Source organism: Symphalangus syndactylus, chromosome 19 (genome assembly GCF_028878055.3).
Source record: "Symphalangus syndactylus isolate Jambi chromosome 19, NHGRI_mSymSyn1-v2.1_pri, whole genome shotgun sequence".
NCBI classification, from domain to species: domain Eukaryota; kingdom Metazoa; phylum Chordata; class Mammalia; order Primates; family Hylobatidae; genus Symphalangus; species Symphalangus syndactylus.
The window spans coordinates 56,217,724-56,243,051 of NC_072434.2; the positions used below are offsets into that span (position 1 = coordinate 56,217,724).

At 41.8% G+C, this 25,328-nt stretch overlaps 1 protein-coding gene across 1 annotated transcript in view; it reads left to right on the forward strand.

Moving 5' to 3' along the window:
* PLPP3 (phospholipid phosphatase 3) overlaps nucleotides 1-11,794 on the forward strand; it is an 85,502-nt gene extending 73,708 nt beyond the window's left edge. Inside the window, exon 6 of the mRNA XM_055233894.2 lies at nucleotides 9,874-11,794. Within this exon, the coding sequence (XP_055089869.1) occupies nucleotides 9,874-9,999 (126 nt within the window). The 3' untranslated portion in view covers nucleotides 10,000-11,794. The remainder of the gene's footprint in view (nucleotides 1-9,873) is intronic.
* Nucleotides 11,795-25,328: the final 13,534 nt, after the last annotated feature.

Genomic DNA, 25,328 nt, shown 5'->3' on the forward strand with positions numbered 1-25,328 from the left:
GGGCCCGGCTGCCATTGCTGTGGGTTCAGCAGAGGAAGCAGCTGCTCATGGATTTCATAAATACACAGCAGAGTCTTTCCTGGTTTTCCTCTTCCCGGGGGTGTGGCTCCGCTTGCCGTTGCTCTTTTGTGTGCTGCTATCTTCCTCCAGATGTAGGGAAGGGCGAGGGCATTCTTTGTCTCTGCCCCAGTGAGGTGACCTTGGGAAAAGACACCAGCAAGAATGCCGGTGTGAAGAAGAGTTCAGTGATGACAACACCTGCAAAAGGAAACTGCAGTGCAGGGAGAGGCCAGGACACACCCAAGGACACATAGTAGCAGAGTAGGAACCAAATCCCCAGTTTCTTGATTCCATCTAAAGGGCTAAACAGTAAATTCTAAGCATGCTTGGCCATGAATTTGCAAGGCCTCTTCCTTCTCTAACAGGAGAGAGTCCCATCTATTCCCTTCTGATTTACTCCAGTGCTGCCTGGGCACAGGGCAGTGGATGAAATGAGCTCCCAAACCTCTTCTGGCCCTGCAAAAGTCGAGCTCTTTGCCCAGTAATGCGACCTTGAGGTAATGTGATCTTGCCACTGCTGGCCCCCACTCTTAGGCAGGCAGAAACGTGGATGTAGGAGAGAGAAGGAAGCAAAGAAATAAACTTTGGCCGCTAATAGATAATGACAGTATCTTTGTAGTGCTCTACAACTGTTCAAAATACAGTTGACCTTGAACAACATGGGGACTAGAGGTTCTGACCTCCAGCACAATAAAAAGTCCAAATAGAACTTTTGATTCCCTCAAAACTTAAAACTACTAACAGCCTACTGTTGACTGGAAGCCTTACTGATAACATAAACAGTCAATTAACACATATTTTGTATGTTTTATGTATTATATACAGTATTCTTACAATAAAGTAAGCTAGAGAAAAGAAAATGTTATCAAGAAAATTATAAGGAAGAGGAAATATATTTACTATACATTAGGTGGAAGTGATCACCATAAAAGTCTTCATGCTGGTTGTTTCCATGTTGAGTAGGCTCACGAGGAAGAAGAGGAGGGGTTGGTCTTGCTGTCTCAGGGTTGGCAGAAGCAGAAGAAAATTTGTGTATAAGTGGACCCATGCAGTTCAAGCTCATGTTATTCAAGAATCAACTGTACTTCTAAAACTTTCTTGTTCCCCTGCTAAGATGGATGAGCTGATGAAGCAGAGGCTCAGAGAGGGAAGTTATATTCCTGCCACTTGCTAGGTAGGCTGTCAGGGCAAGTCACTTCACCTGTCAGCCACCTTTTCCAATCCTGTGAGGTTGAGATGATAATACCTAACATGATTTCTGGATTGAGGATTCAGAGAATTAAAGATGCATCATGCTTGGCACATGCAACATATTGATTGTGAATTGTCATTAAGTACTATGCTTTGTTTAAAGATTCAGAGCTAAAAGGAGTTGGTCCTTAAAGAGCTTAACTAGTGCAGTAGCTTTCCAAGACTTGACCACCATCTATAATAAGAAATACACTTTATATCATAACCCAATAGAGGCACCCACACATAACTAAAACAAATATTTCACAAAATAAGACTTGCCTTTACTGTGTGAGAAATTCTAATATTTTCTATTAACCTTCAAAAATGCTGGTGGTGACCACCTAGTTAGTTGATTTTGTAGCTTGCTAATGGCTTGAGAATTATCTAGTAGGAATAGACATGTAAACAGACAAGTATGATAGAAGGGCACAGCTGCTGGGATGGGATACGCTACTGAGGACAGTGGGGTCACAAGAGAAGGGGTGATTAATTCTTCTTGAGGGTGTTGGAAGACTAGAAAGAATTTTTAGAGTAGGTAATTCTTTAAAAATGAATAGTCATTTGCTGTAAGATACAAAAGATAAGGAAGGGAATTCCATTCAGAAGGAATAGCACAAAGACATGGAGATGGGTGAGAACATGATATGTTTTGTGACCCTAGAAATGCAGAACAACGAAACTTGTGGGATAATGGGGAGAGGTGACCTCAGTGAATAGTAGCCTCCTTCTCCCTTTCAGCTTCAAAATTGGATGGTTTCTAGGAATGGGGTCCCCTGACTTTGTTGAGCCTTGGTCATCTTTGGGTACTGTGTTCCCAAGTTCCAGCTCCTACTGCATTTAGCACCCCATAGACAGAGCTATCAGTCCCCTGGGTACTCCTTACCAGACACCCTCCCTAATAGCCTATGAATATTTTCCTGGAAGGTTCCTATTCTCCATCAGTATTGCCCACAACTTTCTTTAAAGGGCAGGGGCGGGTCTTGCTCTGTTGCCCAGGCTGGCCTTAAACTCTTGGGCTCAAGCCGTCCTCCCACTTCAACTTCCTGACTAGCTGAGACCATAGGCACACAGCAGCATGCTCCTCAAAATTGCTTTCAACTTTCTTTGCTCCTCTAAATGCTCTTTGTTCGTTTTGTGGGACTAATTTCCTTCACATTCCTCAATAGCAGTGATGATTTGAATAGTCCTTCATAAGGCTGGATGCATAGTGGCTTACACCTGTAATCCCAGCGCTTTAGGAGGCCAAGGTGGGCGGATCACTTGACTTCAGAAGTTCAAGACCAGGCCGGCCAACATCCTGTCTCTACTAAAAAAATACAAAAATTGGCCAGGTGTGGTGGTGCACACCTATAATCCCAGCTACTCAGAGGCTGAGGCACAAGAATGCTTGGACTGGGGAGGTGGAGGCTGCAGTGAGTGGAGATCATGCACTGCACTCCAGCCTGAGCGACAGAGCGAGACTCTGTCTCAAAATAAATGAATGAATGAGTAGTTCTTCATAGCTACAAAGTGTTTTCACATATATTCCATGTAAGCCTTACAGGAACCACAGGTAGGTGGAATTTTTTTTATTTTTATTTATTTTTTGAGATGGAGTTTCACTCTTGTTGCCCAGGCTGGAGTGCAGTGGCACAATCTCAGCTCACCACAACCTCCATCTCCCAGGTTCAAGTGATTCTCCTGCCTCAGCCTCCCAAGTAGCTGGGATTACAGGCGCATGCAATCACGCCCAGCTAATTTTTGTATTTTTAGTAGAGACGGGGTTTCTCCGTGTTGGTCAGGCTGGTCTCGAACTCCCCACCTCAAGTGATCTGCCCACCTTGGCCTCCTGAAGTTCTGGGATTACAGGTGTGAGCCGCCGCGCCCAGCTGGTGGATTTTAAAAATAACATTTGCACACAAATACAGGGCAGACCCATCATCTACAACTATAAAACCTTTTAATCTTGTATAAATTCAAGACAAGTGTGACAGTTTGGATCACACACCAGTAGAAATTTTGGGACTATATTCTGCTGTCTGATTTCCAGTGTCACACTCTTTTCCACCTCATCATTTTCCCTCACAGATATACTAGGAAGTCACTCAACAGAAATGCTCACAAATTCCTAGTGCCCAAAGCCGCTGAAAGCCCTTTACTGAGGTCAAAAAATAATGATTGCGGTTAGATAATCCCATCTAGTTAAAAAACAAGGCTGCCAAAGATGGCTTTTCTTTAGATAGCACTTACTGTACTTAGGGCATGAGGGTGAGCCAGGTCCCAAGGCTTTCTCCTCCAAAGAGAGTTATTCCTTCCTTAATCCATGAGATTGTTCAGTGTGGTAGACCAGAAAGCTAAAAGGAAATCCTAGGGCCAAAGCACATGGGAATGCATGCAAAAGGAGCAACAGTCATGGTCTTTACGCTCACACGGTGGAGCTCTATTAAGAGCTACGATTTTTGAATTCTGAGAACAGGGATGACTCAACACAGTCCATGCCCTTGAGTAGCTCAGTCTAGAAGGGGAAATATGACACAGCATTTAAAGCGTCACGTATCAAAGCCTATGGCCTAACGCTAATATGGAAGGTTATTAAAAGTTCAATATGGGTACTAAAGAGAGAAGAGAAGGGTGGTTCAAGAAAGGTAATGTTGTGCCCAGTGTAGATTGTCTAAGACACACAGCCATGCAGTGGCAGATCTAGGATTTTAGCCCATCTGTTCATCTCCACAGATTGTCCACTAATGGCTCTTTTAACTGTACTCTTAAATGCAGATTCCAAACAACAACATAACAAATAACTGTAGTGTTTGATAAAATGCAGATTCCAGATTCTCAGTAGGTTTTAGATGGGCCCAGGAATCTGCTATTTCAGGAAGCTCCCAGGTGATTCTGAAACAGATGGTTTGAGGACAACACTTTAAGAAATACCAGAATAGATGATGCTCAGTTTTCTTGAGGTTCTAATATTCTAAAATTCTTTTGCTTTTGTAGTTATCTACCCTTTGCTAGCATTTTAGCTCAATGTGTTATGTAAGGATGGGATTCCTATTTTCAAGGAGTTCACTTACACTCAGGGGCTCTAGGAACATTTAAAGGATAATTTTATTGTCATAATCTGCCCTTAACAAAGTTAACAAAATGAACCTTAAAATTTGCTGGTTCAGCCATTCCTAGCCATGAAAGGAGGAACCTGGCTACCTACCAGACTTCTTATTTCTGGTGTACTTGGTTCTTGGTGACCTCTAGGCAGGCAGCACCCCAGCAGAGCTGGACTGTGTGTGCTCCCTGGGAGGTTGACATTTCCGGAGTGTGAATGCTGGCAGTAAGACACTGGAAGCATCTTCCTCTTTGAGTGTGCCAACTCTTGGCCAAAGATAGCCCTAGAAATTGTAAGAACTTTGAGAGCAGATTCTGTTTGTCCTATAGAAAACTCCCATCAGCATATTGCCTCTACATCCAGCTAGAATGTGTCAGATTTCACATGTTCATTCATGGTCTCAACCACTCTTTTTTGTCCCCCCTCTCTTTTTTTCTTTTTCTAGTTTTTTTTTTTTTTTTAGTCTCTTCATCACAGTGAATGGGGTTCTTCCAGTTTAGAGTTGTCTTGTTTGTGTGTACTCTTGCTCTTGAAGGAAGGGGCTACATTGTCCACAGTGCTTGGGTAAATTAGATCATATTCCACCCTAGGATCACAGAACAGTTTACTCCTTTTGACTCAGGAGGAGATCAGAATCACTTCCCCATAGATAAATCCATAGAAACAGAAAGCAGATTGATGGTTACCAGGAGCTGGGGAGAGAAGGGAATGGGACATGACTGCTTAAAGTTTATGGAGTTTTATTTTGGGGTAATGAAATGTCTTGGAATTAGATAAAAGTGATGGTGGTACAACACTATACAGTACTACATGCCACTGGAGTGGGGGGCAATCACTCCCCCAAGACAATGTCACAGGCAGAGGAAAGCAGAGTTATATACATATTTCTTTCCTAGCCTAGTTACCGAAATTTTAAGAGTTTTTATGGGAATAAGTGCAAAGATTTCTAGAGTTGAAAACAGAACTAGAAAGAAAAACATTGCCTCCCTCGCACACATACCCACCCCAAACATATCACCTCTATCAGCTGCAGTCCTGTCCTCAACATTTCAAAATCCATCTCTTCTTCTTTGTCTTTACTGTATAGGTGTTCTTCAGGACTCATCCTCTCCTAGACTCTATAATCCCTGCCTCCAGGCTCACTGCATGCTTTTTGACTCCATCTCCATTTTAGTTACCAACATGATTTTTTTCTTTTTTTTTTTTTTTTTGTCTGAGATACAGTCTCGCTGTCTTGCCCAGGCTGGAGTGCAATGGCACCATCTTGGCTCACTGAAACCTCCGCCTCCCAGGTTCAAGTGATTCTTCCGCCTCAGCCTCCTGAGTAGCTGGGATTATAGGCACCCACCATCATGCCCACCTAATTTTTGTACTTTTGTAGAGAGGGGGTTTCACCATGTTGGCCAGGCTGGTCTCGAACTCCTGACCTCAGATGATCCACCTGCCTCGGCCTCCCAAAGTGCTGGGATTTTAGGCGTGAGCCACTGCACCTGACCTCCAACATGATCTTAATGCAGGTCTTTCCAACGTGTTGCTTCCCCGCTTTCACCTTGACAATGATTCCTAGAGCCAAAAGAATGAGATCTGAACTTTTAACATTCCCAAGAGGCTTTTCAATATCTAGTCCTCTCCTCTCCAGCCTCTTTGACTGCTCCGCCTTGGATGTACTGAGCTTCCTGCAGCTCCCGGATGTGCTGTACTCTCTTTCTCCTATGCCTTTGCACATACTACTCCCTTTGCCTATAACATCCTAGCATTCACTGCCTGGTTAACTCCTCCTTATCCTTCAAAGCTAAGATCAAATAGACAACCTTTAAGAGAAGCCTTCTAAGGCCTGCTTCCCACTCCCCTTCAGTCTGGGTTAAATGCCACATTCTCTGTGCTTCCTCAACACCCTTGCTTCCCTTCATCATAATCCTTAATATGCTGTATTGTGGTCCATCTTCTCTAACTCATTGGCCTATAAACTCCTGGAGGGTAAAAGACTGTCTTATGTATATTCATCTTCATATTTTTGGAGTTTAACACATAGCAGGAATCCAATAAGTATTGATTGCATTCATTCATTTTCCAAAAAAAGAGTAATTTATAAAATTCAAAGAATTGGAGAAACAGAATGTTCTGCACATTGTAACTTAGATCTCTTCTTGGTGCTTAGGATATAGTTCTTCCTGTTTGCTGGAAGTGTATTTATTGCCCAATGTGTCCTTTCGCACAGCAGAGATCTGTGGAGTAGGATTGTGGGCTGGGAGTGGGTTTATCCCATAGACCTAAGACAGCTGCTTAATTTGTATAGACCCTTCCCAGCCTGGGCCCCTGGGTTTTCTTTCTGGGTGGAGATCATCTTCTGTAGGAAATGGAACTTCTCCAAGCCAAGAAGCTTTTACTTTTACTAGATCTTTTTGTGTTCTGCTGTTCACCTATTAGGAAGACTGAACTTTGTTTCAGTCTTGACAGTATGATGTTTCATGATCCCAAAAAAAAGTGTTTGTGTAACCTCAAGTTATGCTGAAAGTGAAATACAGCTTAAAGTGGGATTCTGCTGGACCTGACTCAACTTTTCACATCACCGCTTGGCTCCGTGCAGGCAGTATTCGAGTATGTGGTTCCCCCTCAAGGCTGTAGGAGTTGTATTGTCAATAAAGTCCAAGGCCAGAGTGCTTGCTTTCTAGTAAGTAGAGAGAATTTCTGAAATTCAATGACAAATATTTATTAAGCCCTCGTTGTGTACAGGGCTCAAAGCTAAGTGCTTTGGGTGATTCAGGGTGATTAGGGATAAGATTCCATCTTCAAGAAGCCTCCCATCTAGGAAGGAAGGTCGATAAGCATAGTTTTGGACACATGGGAGAGTATGGCTTTCTCTGGGTCCAGTAATTACTTTGGTATCCAGATCATTAGAGAACGGAACGCCTTCTATTGAACTATGTAACAGTCACCCATTTAGATCTTTTCAAATTATTATTGCTTTTAGTCTTCATATGATTCCTAACCTGCAGTTAGGAAATGGAAACCCTAAGATGTAGTGACTATGAGCTCAGAAAATTAGATTGGGAGATAAGCCAGTAGATTGAGGTGGTAGATTGTTCAAGATCTTGAAGGGGAAGGTGTTCGAGGGGGACAGGGGAGCTGTCCCCAGCTATATTTGCCCTTGGCAAATGGGATGGATTCTGGGAGAAAGCTCTAAGAAATTAGGCCTGTACGACTTATTTTCATGAATCTAGCTGCTAAGCTGGACTAATTGAAGTTAAAAGTAGTGATGGGCCAGGCATGGTGGCTCACGCCTGTAATCCCAGTTCTTTGGAAGGCTGAGGCAGGCGGATCACAAGGTCCGGAGTTCGAGACCAGCCTGGTCAGCATGGTGAAACCCCGTCTCTACTAAAAATATAAAAATTAGCCAGGCATAGTGGCACGTGCCTGTAATCCCAGCTACTCAGGAGGCTGAGGCAGGAGAATCGCTTGAACCTGGGTGGCAGAGGTTGCAGTGAGCTGAGATCGTGCCACTGCACTCCAGCCTGGGTGACAGAGTGAGACTCTGTTTTAAAAAAAAAAAAAAAGTAGTGATGGGGAGGCATTGATCAAAACCTTTTCCTTTGAGACAAAGTGAAGGATAAAGGGGAGGATAATTTTGAGCTACAGATGAGGACATTGTTGTCTGCACCTCTCAGATGATAACATCATTTTAGTACAAAAAGAAGTAAGGCCACTGGGGGAGATAAGGGAAAATGTGGGGCTGGGGCTGGGGTGGAGAAGAGTTGAAAAGTTTAATTATCTTCACATTGAACTCTAATTGAGTCTGTTTCCTTATACTGGGGACACTTGAAAACAGTTTCCCAAACCAACTACAAAGAATTTTCTGGCAGGGGAGCCTAGAGCCTACTGGCAGGTTGTGCACAGATCTTTTCTTTCCTGATCCTCAAGTTTGACTCTGACTAGGAGACAAATCTTTTGGTACCGTGGTTTTCACTGTTCAAACCTCCTGACAAAAGAAAGGGAGAAAAGACTTAATATTTTCTCTTGCAAAGCGGTACATCCAATAGCACTCAAACTGTGAATGTATTAAGATGTTATACTTCTTGGCTAATATTTCATTTTCTTGTAGTAGCATAGAAATAGCCTAGCTTTATTTTTTTTAACAACAAAATAATACTTATTATATGTTTTGGTTGGTAATATACATAATGGGTACAAAATTCAAAAGGTACAACAGGTTTTACAGTGACCAGTAAACGTCTGTTTCACCTTTGCCTTCTAGCCACCCAGTTCCCTTCTCTTGAGGTAACCAGCATCACCAATTTCTTGCTGTGATTTTTATAGCACTTTCTTGATTGCTGTGTTGCTACAGAAGGGACATTGTGAAAATGAATTTAACAAATAATTCAAGTCCCTACTGTGGCCAGGCCCTGGATCGCTAGAGCCTTAGTTTTGGTAAAATCTTATTAGGAACTTCATTTTCTTGCCTATAGTGTGGCCAGAGTGAAGCCACAGTGCTGTCATTAGTAGTGAGCACGTTACCATCTGCAGGACAAAGACTCATCAATGCAGAAAGCTGTTGGATATAGGAACTTTGATAGTGTTTTAGTCACTATTTTGAAACCCAGCCAAGTGTTTCCTATTAAATTACATGACTGATAGCTGCCACTTATGGTTACTTAGTAAAAACTCCTGTTGCTAAAGGGCTCAAATGGATGTCTGTGTGTTTATTTTGCCATCTAATACAAAGCATAAATTTTTCTTACTCCAGTAGCTCATCAAGCCCTTGAATCTTTCATCATAAGCTCATTGAGGCAGGAACTATGCCTGTGCCATCCTCACACCTTTGCAAGTGGCATTCAATAAATGTTTCTCAAGTATTGTTCAGACTCAGTGAGGTCACATCCCCAGGAGGAAAAAGGACGCTGGGAATAAGTGATAGGAGATTTGTCATTAACCGTTCCTCCACGTTAGTTGCCAACTTTCTCAGCAATGAGAACCTGGTTCCTTGACCCCCATCAAATGGTTGATATCACTAAGTTTTCAGGAAAAAGTAGTCACCACTGCCTGACTTCAGCTCTTGCTGATAGGAGTTCATGTTGGCTGATCTTTTTCTGTTACACCCTGGATTCCTTTGTGAGGAAAGGGAAAGTAGTGTCAATTAATGACTATAACTAATTATGACCTGCTTCCTTTGTTTAGGAACTTATCTTTCATTGCTATTCGTTTGCCTTGAGAAATAAGGAAGTATGGGTTGCAGATATGGGCACTGGACTGAGAGTCCTTAGAAGTGTATTCTACTGAACCAGTGTTGTGCAACCTGGGACATGTCACTGCCTTTTCCCGGGTCTCAGTTTCCCTATCTGTACTATAAGCCTTGACGATATGATCTCTGTTGTCCTTCCCTATTCAAAGAGTTATAATTTGGGGCCCCTTTTCCTGAAGTCTGCGCTCCTCTGACCTTCCTTTTCCCTCTGTACCCAGACCCCCGATGTCAGTTACTGACTTCAATCTCTGATTTGTGCTTCTAGGTTTTCTTCGTGTCTGACCTCTTCAAGACTAAGACGACGCTCTCCCTGCCTGCCCCTGCTATCCGGAAGGAAATCCTTTCACCTGTGGACATTATTGACAGGAACAATCACCACAACATGGTGTAGGTGCCGCCCACCTCCTGAGCTGTTTTTGTAAAATGACTGCTGACAGCAAGTTCTTGCTGCTCTCCAATCTCATCAGACAGTAGAATGTAGGGAAAAACTTTTGCCCGACTGATTTTTAAAAAGGAAAAAAAAAATGTTTTACTTTGTGGCCTTCCAAAATAGGTAGTGTTCGCCTATGTGGAAACAACAGCAAACTAACACCAAGTGCCAGAGTCCTGGATGTGCAATTGGTTTAAGTGTTCATGTTCTAGTGAACACGGCTTGTTCAGGAACAAACACTAAAATGATTTGAGTAGAGGCTGCTGGTCACCTTTTGTGACCTGAGGAATCCCAGGCCTGTGACAAAAGCAAAAATTCACATTGTAGCACACGATGCCAGAAATAGCACTGAATCAAGAAAATAGCCATTGCGGAGCTGCCCTCTTGAGTCTTTCTGTCCATCCCATTCTATTCTGTACTGTGACTTTAGTTCAGGAAGTTTTGTTTTGTGTTTTAAATAGAAGGAAAGAGCAAGTTTGCTCAGTCAAGTGAACAGATCCGGAATCCAGATTCCCAGTCCTAAGGCCTTATCACCTCCCTGCCCATAGGCCAACAACCATAGTTCCTCACATTAGTGGTTAGCAGACTCTTTGTGGACGAGTGAATTTCACAAATAGCACAATTTCAGAAGAAATCGAGGGCACAGGCCCTCACTTTTCTTCTTTTGACGCGTCATCCTGTGATGTTGAAATGTCAATTGCAGGATGCTGATGTTGTGCACGTCAATCACCGGGCACTTGCACACTCTTAGAAACAGTTCGACTTCGGTTACTGTCTTCTCCCTTGAAATCCTTGCTGTGTGCGCACCAGGATTTTCTGTGAGGGCCCAGGGATGAGCAAGGCATGGTCTGCCACCAGCTGATGGAAAGCAGCCTTCTGTACAACAGATGGTAGGGTGAAGGGGGCAGAATGAAAATTGAACCAACCTTTTAGCCGTTGCAAATTAGAAGGAGCCAGAGAAGCAGGCAGTATCATGCCTGAGAGGTTACCCTTCAGGATGACAGAGCTGAGGGTCTTTGGAGGAGTTGCTCTTGCTGTGTAAAGCACTATTGTCTTGGGGTTGACCCCTAGGGCAGTTCTTGGTAGGTTCTGCTGGGCAGAACATATGGGTTAAATCTCGGTAGAGAGTTTTCCTCATCCTCTATCCATAGGTGTCCTTCCATGCAAGGGTCCCACTCTAGGTGATAGACAGGGACCCCTTCTACTGAACCTTTGAGGAAAGGAGGAAGGAAGAAATGCGTTTAGATCTTGGATGCAGACCTTTCAAAGGGTTAAATGTAACCATATGGATCAACCACATGCACATCCTTACTACAGAATCCGTCCTTTCATTTCAACTTATAGCAAGCTATGATTTTTATATATAAATATTATATAAATAATGTATAAAACATTAAAAGTTAACTATGTAAGATATTATTTCTGAAACAATTTTAGCTATATCCACTATGATTATAAACCGTGTCTCGACCTGTGTTATTTACATTAGCTGCTTAAAAAAGCATTGAGTTAATTTTTTTAAATATCAGCTAAAATATCATAGTTCTGTGGTAGACATTGTTTTATAATGAAAAAAATAACTGCAACTAGAGACAACTGTATAAAAACATTAAATTGTCAGTATTTTTGTAAGGTTCCATTTTGTAAAGAGAATAATATTCAAAGACTTTTGTAGCATACAAAGTGAAAACTTGTATCTGCGAAACTATACTTGTATTAAATGTGCTTTTTAAATAAAAGCTCGTAACACAACTAATTAAGGACTTGCAAGCCTGGAGTGTTTGAGAGATGTTTGTCTCAGGTGTGTGGGTAGGAGAAGGAAGCATCGCGGGCTTCCTTCTTTGAGTGGGCTTGCCTCATCTCGGGGCACCAACTCCTGATTTTTTTCAGTGGGAAATGTGGTGGTCATAGGATAGATACTGACGTCTTCCCTGCTCTTTCATCTCTGAAAGCCTGTTTGCAGAATGAGGCCCTGGCTCTACCCTCATCTCAGGCTCTTCTAAAGAGCTTTTGTATTCTAAAGAGGATTTCTCCATCAGAGAGGTAGGAGCTGTAGGAACCCCAAGGGCAGATAAGCAGCCTTCACTCTAGATAAGGTATGCTGGGGGAGCTTACTGAGGGAATCCTGTACACAGCCCGCATCAAAGGAAGGCTGAGAATGGCCTATGGCTCCTGCTTCCCTTCCTTGTGTTTCTCCAACCTGGAAGAAAAGGGGAAGCTAGAAATTCACATTTATCCAGCACCTGTGTGCCAGGGATTTCTGCCTGTTTGTTCTGTCTGATCTTCACAGCAGTTATTTTGGGAAAGAAGGAATACTAAAGAATGCAAAGATGAAATGATTAGTCTAAGATCCTAGAGCATTAAATTGTAGGACAGGTCTTATATTAATTTGCTATGGCGGCTGTAACGAATTACCACAAACGTAAAACAACATAGATGTATTGTCTTACAATCTTGGCGGCTCCAGGCAAGAAGCTGTTTCCTTGCCTTTTTCATCTTTAGAGGCCACTCACTTTCCCTGGCTTGTGGCCCTCTTCATGTTCACATGGAAGAAGCAACATTGGGTCGAGTCCTCACCCTGCCATCTCTTTGGTTCTCCTCTTCTGCCACCCCTTTCACATGTAAGGGCCCGCCTTGGTGATTACACAGGCCTGCTCATCATCTAGGATAATCACCTCTATTAAAGTCAGTTCACTGGCAAACTTAATTCAATCTGCTGCTGTAATTCCTCTTTGCCTGGAACATATATTCACAGATGCCAGGGATCTAAGACATGGCCATATTTCAGGGACCATTATTCAGAGTACCAGAGTTCACCCTCTGGCCCTCAAAAGATTCACATCCATCCCACATGCAAAACAGATCACCCTATCCCCACATCCCCTAAAGACCTAGGATATGGCAGTATCAAGTCAAAATCCTAAATCTTAAGAACTTAAACACCCCAAATCTCATCATCTAAACTAACCCATTCAAATTAGGTAAAAAGGAGGCTCCAAGTTTAATCCACCCTGGAATACATTGCTTTCTATGAACCTGTGAAACTTAAGAAACAAGTTTTCTGCTCCCTAAATTCAGTGGTGGGACAGGCATAGAATAACAGTTATAGACATTCCTATTTAAAAAGGGAGAGAAGCCAGGCGTGGTGTCTCACTCCTGTAATCCCAGCACTTTGGGAGGCCGAGGCGGGCGGACCACGAGGTCAGGAGATTGAGATCATCCTGGCTAACACGGTGAAACCCCATCTCTACTAAAAATAACAAAAAAATTAGCCAGGCGTGGTGGCAGGCGCCTGTAGTCCCAGCTACTTGGGAGGCTGAGGCAGGAGAATGGCCTGAACCTGGGAGGCGGAGCTTGCAGTGAGCCGAGATCGCGCCACTGCACTCCAGCCTGGGTGACAGAGTGAGACTGTCTCAAAAAAAAAAAAGAGAGAGAAATAGATGGAAAAAAGAAGTCATCAATCCCAAGCAACCTCAAAATCCAGCCACGGACCAGGCATGATGGCTCACTCACGCCTGTAATCCCAGCACTTTGGGAGGCTGAGGCAGGCAGATCACTTGAGGGCAGGAGTTCAAGACCAGCCTGGCCAACATGGTGAAATCTCGTCTACCAAAAATACAAAAGATTAGCTGGTCGTGGTGGCACATGCCTGTAATCCCAGCTACTCTGGAGGCTGAGGCAAGAGAATCACTTGAACCCAGGAGGCAGAGGTTGCAGTGAGCCGAGGTTGTACCACTGCACTCCAGCCTGGACAGTGGAGTGAGACTGTCTAAAAAAAAAAGAAAAGAAAAATCCAGCCAGGGATGCTCCATTTGGCTTCAAGTCCTGGAAATAGACCCAAGTGGCTCGTGTCTCGTTTCTTGCCACCAAGGTCAGCCTGCTCTTTGCTGCTAGACAATGCAGCCCCCTCCAGCCCCTGGAACAGTTCAGCAATTTCACAGCATTTTTCTGTAAGTGGTGATGTCCCTTTGAGCCCCAAAATGTAGCTAGGAAGATCCTTAAGGCCAGAGGCCAAAGTTTCACTTCAAATCCGAAGATCCAATGTCCAGAGGGGCAGAACAACTCCTGTTGGTGGGGGTAGGAGAGGGAGGGCACCCAGGGAGTGGAGGGACTGGTGAGACCAGAGCCCAAGCCTCCTGATCCTAGTACCCCAGTCTTTCCGTTTTACCTTCCAACAGTACTTGACAAACCAAACTTGAGAAGTAGCCCCATTTCATGTGGACTTAAGGAAACAATGGAGCTGCATGGTATTGTGAAGAGCAGCATGATGTGGAGAAGGAAACAAGGACCTGGGGACTCAGACCCAGGTTGCAGTCTTGGCTCTGACACTTACTGGCTATGTGATGTGACTTTGGACACGTTTCTTAACCTCTCAGAGCCTTGGGTTATTATTGCTCATTAAAGATGAGATTTACAAGATCGGTTTTTATACCTCTTTGCTCGTGGCATTCTGTGAGCCTTCACTTGCTTCTTTAAAAGTGGTTCACGGACTAACAACATGGGGAGCTTGGTAGAAATATAGACCTAGGAGACCCCTGCCCCACCCCAACCTACAGAATCAGAATCTTCCTTTGGGTAAGATCCCTAGGTGATTCATATGCACAATAAAGTTTGAGAAATACTCCCACTCTTTGTTCATTAAACCTGCAGACTCTGTTCAGGTGTGCTTCCCCCAAGCCACACTCCTCCGGGGCTTGGCTCGGAGCATGCTGAGTGCAGACATCAGTAACCTCTCAGCTTAATGTACCAAAATTGCATGCATAAAGGTCTGTATCAAGACTATCAGATTCTCAGGGGCAGAAGCAAGTCTTATCCTCTGCAAATCCTGCATGTCTGCCTGGCACTGAATAGTTCCCGGCAATTTTCAACCAATTAATCATCATCCGGGTCAAAAAGTCACACGATTCTTGGTAACTATCCAATTAAACAGGCCGCAGGGACATAGAGAATTGCAAAACATTGACCCTGTCCTTAGGAATTAATGAGGACTTAAATTTTCTCTGAGGTAGAGATAGAAGGAAAAAAACAAAAAACTTTAACAGCTAGAAATCTGCATAAGATTCCTGCCAGTTAGAATAAATTCGTACATTCATTCGTTGATTCCAAAGTATTTCCAAAGAAGTTTATGTGCAAAATCCTGACGCAGGTACTTTCATGCAGTCTGCTTCATTGAAATCTTCAAAAACAGCTGTTAAAGTAGATAGGATTGGGGGAAAATGAAGAGAAGTTGGTGGATAGGTAAAAAAATACAATTGATAAAAGGAGTAAGTTCTAATATTGGATAGTATATTAGAGAAATTATAGTTAACAATAATTTATTGTATATTTCAAAATAACTAGAAGAGAAGAATTGCAATGCTCCCAACATAAAGAAAAGATAATTGTTTTAGATGATGGATATTCCCAGTACCCTGATTTGATCATTGTATATCACATGCATGTATCAAAGTATCACATGTACTCCAAATGTTTGTACAACTATGATATATCAATAAAAAAATACAAAATAAAAAATGTAGCTATGAACAGTCTCATTTTACTGAGTGAGAAACTGAAGCTGTTAAGAATCTTGTTTTAGTTCACACATCTAATATGGGATAGATCTGCGATTCTGATCTAAATGACTTCAATTATCCATTGACTAATATTTATTAATCACTTCCTGTGTACCAGGCACTGGTAAACACCAGAAGTAAAACAGTAGATAAAATGGGATGCCAGCTTCAAGGAGCTTATAGTCTAAAGGGGAATACAAACAGTCAAGTTACAAATATGTAATTAAGAACCGGGATGGGTGTTCTGAAGAAAGAATGCAGGAGGAGCTATGACAGCTCTCAGCAGGAGGACCTGCTATTGAGGAGGGCTTCCCTGAGACCCACCTAGGGCTAAAGTCTGGTTATGGCACTGACTCAACAAAATGAATGAAAAGAGCCCGGCCTTTCAGGAGCCGAGAGCCTAGAATGTAGGTCTAGTAAATAATGAGTAAATAATCCCAGTAGTGTGATGGGGAGGAGGGGCCTTTATGAAGTGCTGTGACATGGAAGGAATCAGAAAGACCTGGATCTGGCCGGGCGCGGTGGCTCACGCCTGTAATCCCAGCACTTTGGGAGGCCCAGGAGGGCGGAACACGAGGTCAGGAGATCGAGACCATCCTGGCTAACACGGTGAAACCCCGTCTCTACTAAAAATACAAAAAATTAGCCGGGCCTGGTGGCAGGCACCTGTAGTCCCAGCTACTCGGGAGGCTGAGGCAGGAGAATTGCTTGAACCTGGGAGGCGGAGCTTGCAGTGAGCCGAGATCGCACCACTGCACTCCAGCCTGGGCGACAGAGCAAGATACTGTCTCAAAAAAAAAAAAAAAAGAGACCTGGATCTGCTCCCTACACTGTGTAAGCATCCCTTCTAGAACATCTGACTCTGACAAGAAATGTCAGGTGTGTTTGTTTTTACATAAACCCCTCTGATATGGTTTGGCTGTGTCCCCACTGAAATCTCATCTTGAATTCCCACGTGTTGTGGGAGGAAGCCGGTGGGAAGTGATTGCATTATAGGGGCGGGTCTTTCCTGCACTGTTCTCGTGATAGTGAATACGTCTCACGAGATCAGATGGTTTTAAAAAGGGGAGTTTCCTTGTACAAGCCCTCTTCTCTTGTCTGCTGCCGTGTGAGATGTTCATTTCACCTTTTGCCACGATTGTGAGGCCTCCCCAGACATTTGGAACTGTAAGTCACATAAACCTCTTTCTTTTGTAAATTATCCCGTCTCAGGTAGGTCTTTATCAGCAGCATGAAAATGGGCTAACACAGTAAATTGGCACCAGTAGAGTGGGGTGCCGCTGATCCGGGCCTGCCGCTTTTTTATTTTTTTGAGACAGATTCTTGCTGTGTAGCCCCAGCTGGAGTACAGTGGTGCAATCGCATCTCACTGCCACTTCCACCTCCCAGGTTCAAGCAATTCTCCTGCCTCAGCCTCCCTAGTAGCTGGGATTACAGGCAAGCGCCACCACGCCCAGCTAATTTTTTGTATTTTAATACAGACAGGAGTTCACCATGTTGGCCAGGCTGGTCTCGAACTCCTGACCTCAGATGATCCACCCACCTCAGCCTCTCCACGTCTTCTAAAAGAAGATAACAAATGAGTGAATTATCAGAGGTAAATATTAGTATCAGGGAGGCTTTGGTGGTATTCTTTTGTTTTTTTTTGAGACGGAGTCTCGCTCTGTCGCCCAGGCTGGAGTGCAGTGGCGCAATCTCGGCTCACTGCAAGCTCCGCCTCCCGGGTTCACGCCATTCTCTTGCCTCAGCCTCTCCGAGTAGCTGGGACTACAGGCGCCCGCCACCACGCCCGGCTAATTTTTTTGTACTTTTTTAGTAGAGACGGGGTTTCACCGTGGTCTGGATCTCCTGACCTCGTGATCCGCCCACCTCGGCCTCCCAAAGTGCTGGGATTACAAGCGTGAGCCACCGCGCCCGGCTGGTGGTATTCTTTTGATTCCCAAACTGTGTAAATAATAAAAAGAGAGACAACCTATTTTTAAAACTTCATAACAGGATATACAAGTGGGAGATAAACATATAAAAGCATGCTCAACTTTTTAGTCATGGGAAAATGCAAATTAAAATTATAATGAAATATCATTGCATATCTATGATATTCTTGTCTAAAGTCAAAAAACAGAAAACAAAAAAACAGCAAGTAGTACCAAGTGTTGGTGTGGATGTGAAACAACTGGAACTTTCATTCACTGCTGCGGGGCATGTACACTTGTACTATCACTTCGGAAAACCTTTCCAGTGTCTACTAAAGTCAATAATACACATACCCTATCCTCCAGAAATTTCACTCCTAAGATACATATCCAACAGAAGGAAATATGTGTGCGCAACAAGACATGTACATGAGTGCTCATGACAACACTGTCCCAAACTGGAACAAACCCAAGTCCCCATTCGCAACTGAGCGCCAATTAAATAATGGAATTAAATATTCACTTGAAGAATACTATTTAGCAATAAAAACCAACAAACTCTTAGACATACAACAATATGAGTGAATTGCACAAAAAGAATATTGAATGAATGAAACCAGGCACAAAACAATACGTGCGATATGGGCTCATTTTTATAAAGTTTAAAACAGGCAAAACTAATTTATGGTGATAGAACTCTGATTTGTGGTTACCTTTGAGGCTGTACATTGACTGGGAGAAGACTCGATCTGGGTGGTGGTCACTGTGTGAAAATGTGTTAAGCTGCATACTTATGATTTATGCACTTGTCTATTTGTAGGTCATACTTCATTGAAAAGGAGAAATGAGGGAAGCTTGTATAAACAAAATTTTTAAACACCAAAAGAAAAAGGAGACTGGTAGTATATTGGCAATATTACCTCTTAAATAGCTTTCAAATCCATCCCTGACCACTAACCTGTGCCAGACCTCATTAACTCTTTCTTAGCCTATTGCAAACAGCCTTCTTACCGGGTCTTCCTGCCTCCATTTACCCTCTGCTAAGACCTCTTCCACTCAGAGGTTGGGGGAGCTTTCCAAAGCACAAATCTAAACCATGTCACTCACTTGCTTAGGGAATAAAATGCTTACATGGAATTTATTCTTATTTGTAAATTTTGTTTTATTTTGAAAATATACTATAATACAGAGAATAACATGAGACCCCTGTGCCTAGCACTCAGCTATAACAAATTAGCACCGGGCCCTATTTTTCTGGATCAAATGTTGTTGTTAGGAAATAAACCGTGGAGATATCATTTAAGCCCAGTCACTCCATTCCACACAGTCCCTCCCCAAGGTAACCATTATCCTGAATTTTGGTATGTGTCTTTTAAATTCAGGTTTTTTTACTTGCTCCAAAATATGTATGCATCCACCTGCCATATAAAGAACCAGTTGTGAGTTTTAAATGCATATACATGTAAATATTATTAAAGTAGTATGTATTTTTACGATATATTCTGATCATTCCATGTCGTATTTTGCACTGTATACGTGATGGCACACAGACCTGGTGTGGTTTATTTTAGCCACTCTGTGGTGTCATTATATATGAATAAACCATAACTTATTCATTATAATATTGATGGACATTTGTTTCCAGTTTTTCACTGTTACAAACAATGAAGTAACAGAGACCCTATGTTTTCTCCTTATCCAAGTAAGAGAGAGTTTTAGTTTCAATGGATTTAGCAATGCAATCACTGCATGGTAAAGTATATACATCTCGACTTTAATAAATACTGCCAAAGTGCTCTTCAAAACAGTTTTATCAAATTTATACTTTTAGCAGCAGCATCTGAGATTGACAATTGACTTCCATTCTCAACTATTTGAAAGTATGACAAAGTTATTGTTATACTTTTAAATATTACCAGTCTGATAAGGATGAATAAGAAAAATCTTTTTGGGTTTTAATTTTCATTTTCAACACTAAATAGGTTGCACTTGTATGGTTTATAATTTTTTATTGTGAGCTTTTCTATAGCAGGGCTTGTGTTTTCTCTGCCAGTCTCATATGGCCCGATCTCTAGAAAGCAGTTTTGTGTTTGTTCCTGTGAGGAAGGAGACACAGGGGTTTTCTTTGGCCCTGGGGTAGGCAAATCTAATCATGCCATTCTCTTTCAAAACTCTTTACAGAAAACTTACAAAAAATATTTCAAACTGCTTAGATAGATACATAACACTGAATGATTTGGCCTCTACTTCTCTAACTTCAACTTCAGCCTGAAGGTATTACTTAGGTTGTTGTTGTTGCTGTTGTTGTTGTTGTTGTTGTTGTTTTGAGAAAGAATCTTGATCTGTTGCCCAGGCTGGAGTGCAGTGGTGTGCCCTGGGCTCACTGCAACCTCTGCCTACCAGGTTCATGGATTCTTGTGCCTCAGCCTCCTGAGTAGCTGGGATTACAGGTACGTTCCACCATGACTGGCTGATTTTTGTATTTTTAGTAGAAATGGGGTTTTACCATGTTGGACAGGCTGGTCTGGAACTCTCAGCCTCAAGTGATCTGCCCCCAAGGCATGAGTCACTGCACTTGGCCTTACTTTGCTTTTATACTCCTCTTTTCTTTCTGATGTATGAAACTTCTTTGAATCTGGTCATATATTAATGGGAAGAGAAAGTCGTTTTTCTATGTTTTTTTTTTTTTTTTTTCCTGGAGAAGGTAGTTCTGGGTTAGCTAAGTCTGCCATGTTATTAGATTTGGAATTTCAGGTCAGGCGCTGTGGCTCATGCCTATGATCCCAGCACTTTGGGAGGCAGAGGCAGAAGGATCACCAGAGGTCAGGAGTTCAAGACCAGTCTGGCCAATATGGTAAAACCCCATTTGTCCTAAAAGTACAACAATTAGCCATGTATGGCACATGCCTGTAATCCCAGCTACTCAGGAGGCTGAGGCAGGAGAATCGCTTGGACCCCGGAGGCAGTGGTTGCAGTGAGTGGAGATTGTGTCATGGTACTCCATCCTGGACAACACAGCAAGACTGTCTCAAATAAAAAGATTTGGAATTTCAGCATGAGATTCCTTTCATGATTTAGAACTTGCCTATCTCTCTACCACTATTTCTTTCAAAACATCCTCCTTTCCTTTTGTCCCCTAAAATCCAGCCATTCTGAACTACTTGCAGTTTTCCCAAACTCATACCACTTTGCTTTGGCATCTGTATTTACTTCTTCCTAGTCCTCTTCAAGGATCAGATCCACCTCCATCTTCACCAGGAAAACTGAGCCCTGAGGTTAGATTGGATGGCTTTGCTGGCCTTCTACTTCTTTCTTGCTCTGTAATTGACTATCTATGTATCTACCTATCTATCTTGCTATCTATCTATCTATCTCATCTATTGACTGTGAACTTGAGGGCAATGACAAAGTCTTTTTTTCCCCCCAACTTTTACTTATTTATTTATTTATTTATTTATTTATTTTGAGAGGGAGTCTCGGAGTCTCGCTTCATCGCCCAGGTTGGAGTGCAGTGGCGTGATCTCGGCTCACTGCAACCTCTGCCTCCCGGGTTTAAGCGATTCTCCTGCCTCAGCCTCCTGAGTAGCTGGGATTACAGGTGCGTGCCACCATGCCCAGCTAATTTTTGTATTTTTAGTAGAGACGGGTTTCACCATGTTGGCCAGGCTGGTCTCGAACTCCTGACCTCGTGATCCGCCCACCTCAGCCTCCCAAAGTGCTGTGATTACAGGAATGAGCCATCACGCCCGGCCTCCTAACTTTTATTTTAAATTCAGGGGGTACCCGTGAAGGTTTGCTACCTGGGTATATTGCATGATGCTGAGGTCTGGGGTGCAAATGATCCCATTGCTCAGGTATAAGCAGAGTACCCAATAGTTTGTTTTTCAAATCTTGCCCTCTTCTGACCCTGCCTGCTCTAGTTGTCCTCAGTGTCTACTGTTGCCATCCTTATGTTCACAAGTACTTAATGTTTAGCTCCCACATATAAGTGAGAAGATATGGTATTTAGTTTTCTGTTCGTGCATTAGTAACTTAGGATAATGACCTCCAGCTGCATTCACATTGCTGCAAAGAACATGATTCCATTTTTTTAATGGCTGCATACTATTACATGGTGTATATGTATCACATTTTCTTTATCCAGTTCACCATTGATGGGCATCTGGGTTCATTCCATGTCTTTGCTATTGTGAATAGCAAAGAAAATGAACATGTGAACACATGTGTCTTTTTGGTAGAAAGATTTGTTTTCTTTTGGATATATACTTAGTATTGGGATGGCTGGGTTGAATAGTAGTTCTGTTTTAAGTTCTTCGAAAAACCTCCAGACTGCTTTCCACAGTGGCTGAACTAATTTACATTCCTACCCACAGTGTATAAGTGTTCCCTTTTCTCCACAGCATTGCCAACATCTGTTATTATTATTTTTTTTTTACTTTTTAGTAATAGCCATTCTGACTGGTACGAGATGGTTATCTCATTGTGGTTTTGACTTACATTTCTCTGATGATTAGTGATGTTGAACGTTTTCTCATATATTTGTTGGTCACTTGTGTGTCTTCTTTTGAGAAGTGTCTGTTTATGTCTTTTGTCCATTTTTTAATGGGGTTATTTGTTTTTTTGTTTGTTGAGTTGTTTAAGTTCCTTATAGATTCTGGATATTAGGCCTTTGTCAGATGCATAATTGGTGAATATTTTCTCCTATTCTGTGGATTGTCTGTTTACTCTGTTGATCATTTCTTTTTGTTGTGCAGCAATTCTATAGTTTAATTAGGTCCCACTTGTCAATTTTTGTTTTTGTTATGATTGCTTTTGAAGACTTAGTCATCAGTTCTTTCCCAAGGCCAATGTCCAGAAGGCGCTTCCTAGATTTTCTTCCACAATTCTTATAGTTTGGGTTCTTACATTTAAGTCTTTAATGCATCTTCAGTGTGGTGAAAGGTAGGGGTCCAGTTTCAATCTTCTACATATGGCTAACCAGCTATCCCAGCACCATTTGTTGAATAAGGAGTCTTTTCTCCATTGCTTATTTTTGTCAACTTTGTTGATCAGATGGCTGTAAGTGTGAGGCTTTATTTCTGGTCAATGACAATGTCTTATCCTTCGTTTTTTCCTTAGGCTAGAACATAGTAGCTGGCGCAGAGTAGGTTCTTGTTAAATACTTTTTGATTGAATAGGTGACTGAAGAGTCTCCCCTTTAGCTTATATGCAGAAGTGTATGTGTGTGTTATGTTATTATATGTGCAAATACGTATACGCACTTGTAAATATATTATGATTGGAAATCCACACAACTTCGTGTGTCTGTGTGTGTGTGTGTCTAAGTATACATGTGTATGTGTATGTTCACTCTGCTTCTCCTGAGTGGGTGACACAAACTATTAGGTGGCATTTGTGGAGATGCTGCATGCAATGTTTGTGGTGAAAGTGGAGAAGGGAAATAAAGGATAATTGCCACTTTAGTGGCCAAACCATGGAATATGTGGTCCAAGCAGCTTTCATTCAGAAACTCTTGCTATGGAAGGTGTCTGTTATGGAGGTAGGGGGTCCAGAATTATTTGTATCTATGTAAACACCACACTGCTTTTGGGTTCAGGGTGTTGGGAGGACAGGGTGGAGTGAGTTTTGACACAAATGGACAGCCTTGGTGGACAATGGTTCCCATAGATCTGATCTCTTCAAATCCAATTAAAATTTGTGTGCCCAGTTTTCACTTTTCATTTTCTCTTTAATCCTTTGAGGCCAGTTCCTGCTGCACACAGGGGTCTCTTTCTAATCCATTAAGTCTCTGCATTCTACTTTTGTGGGGTTTTTCCTCTCATTCTCTGGCATGTGTGGGCAAACAGAAACTTACTGCTGGTACTCTCTCTTTCAGTTTGATTCATGGGATGCTGTCTGGGGTCCACCTGTATTAGCAGAGGAGTTTCATGACCATGATGTTATGTCTGCTCAGTTGGAAGACCCCAACATGAATCAAGACATCAGAGGAAATGAGTGCTGATCCTCCAAGAAGACAAGCTCATGAAGTCATCATCAGTGACGGCAAAGGAAATTAAGGAAAACCAAGGTCAGAGTTATAAGAGTACAATCAGTGTTTGTTTATTCATTCATCATTCATTCAATAAAAGTTCACTGGGTCCTACATTAAGAATTAGGCATAGTTCCTTCTCTTAAGAAATTTGCAGTCTAACCAGCAAGATTGACCGATGGACAAAAAGAAAAACAAAGGTAAGCCTAGGATGCTATGAAAAACCCAGATAAGATGAATCTAAAATACAGGAAGATCAGAGAGGAAGCAAACTGCACTGATAAAGTGCACGGGCTTAGAGTGAGATAAACTTGATTTTAAATCTCCTCTCTACCACTTAACTACATAAGCCACTCACTAACTGAGCATCCATTTCTTCAGTTGGACATTGGACATAATACCTATGCAGAATGGTGGTGATGATTAAATAAAGTGAACTTTTTAGCATAGAAATTAACTCACTGCAAGTATTATAATGGAAGATATTTTATTATATATTTGATATAGATGGTGCTTAATGTTAAATTTTGAAGCAACAAGTAGAGATTGGCTAGATGAAGAAAATGAAGCATGGTGTTCTAGACAAAGAACACAACATCGTCCAAAGGTCATGTTATGCAGTTGGAGGTGGTTGAGGTAAAGGGCTCATGTGCAGAAGTGGTAGAAGCTGAAGTCAGAGTAAATAGAGGACAAATCACGCAGGATATCTGCCTAAGAAGTCTGAATTATTTTCTGAAATCTATATTTAGAGATTTTAAAAAGAGAATAACATGTTTAGATTTGCATTTTTTAAAAGTTACTTTGAGGCAACTTGGCAAACTTACCAAGAACCTTTGATCTAATAATTTTATGTCTAGGAATTTATAAGGAAATGATCAGAGATTAAGAAAAAAAATTATGTACAAGAATTGAAACGTTTTATAATAACGAAATCGTAAACGATCTACGTGTTAAATAATTGGGAAATGATTAAATGAATTATGGTATAGTCAATTGATGTAATATTTTAAAGAGTTCAAATGTATTCAACAATATTTAAGGGTATAGAAAAGCATTCATAATAAAATGTCAACAAAAATTTCAAAGCTTCAATACAATGACCCAGTTTGGGTTTAAAAGAGAGAAAGAAAGAAAAAGAAATATCTATATGCATAGCCAAACTATTAGAAGTAGCAGTACAAAAAATTTTTTAAACCTGTAGTTACTTCTGTATAGTGAGATTATTGGTGGTTTCTATTATTTTTTCAAAATTTTCTGCATTTTCCATATTAGAATTAATGTGTAGCTTTTACAAATTAATAAAATATTTTTTAAAGTGATCACCCTGGTAGGTATTATACAGAATACTTGAAAAATGGTTTACATAGGAGAGACAGAAAGGAATGAACAATTAAATGACTATTGTAATAATTCAGGGGAGAAGCGATGAGATTTTTAGCCAAGGCATACCCAGAAGGTATGGAGAACTAGATATGGATTCTAGAAATATAAAGAGTTAGAATTGAGAAGACTATTGGATACAGGTGGAAAAAGAACAAATCAAACATGTTGCCCATGTTTCTGTCTTGTTTCTCTCCTAGACTTGGTGGAGTTTGTACTGATCTCAGAGAGAGACGGAAAACAGGGAAAGGGTAATTTGGAGGAGAAAGTGGTAGAGATCATTACTGTTTTGGATATGTTGAACTTGAGGTGTTTGTGGGATCTTAAGGTGGACAAATCTGGTAAAGAGTTGGATAAATAGGTCTGAAGTTCATTATTCATGTATTTATTCAAATATATTTATTGAGCATCTAC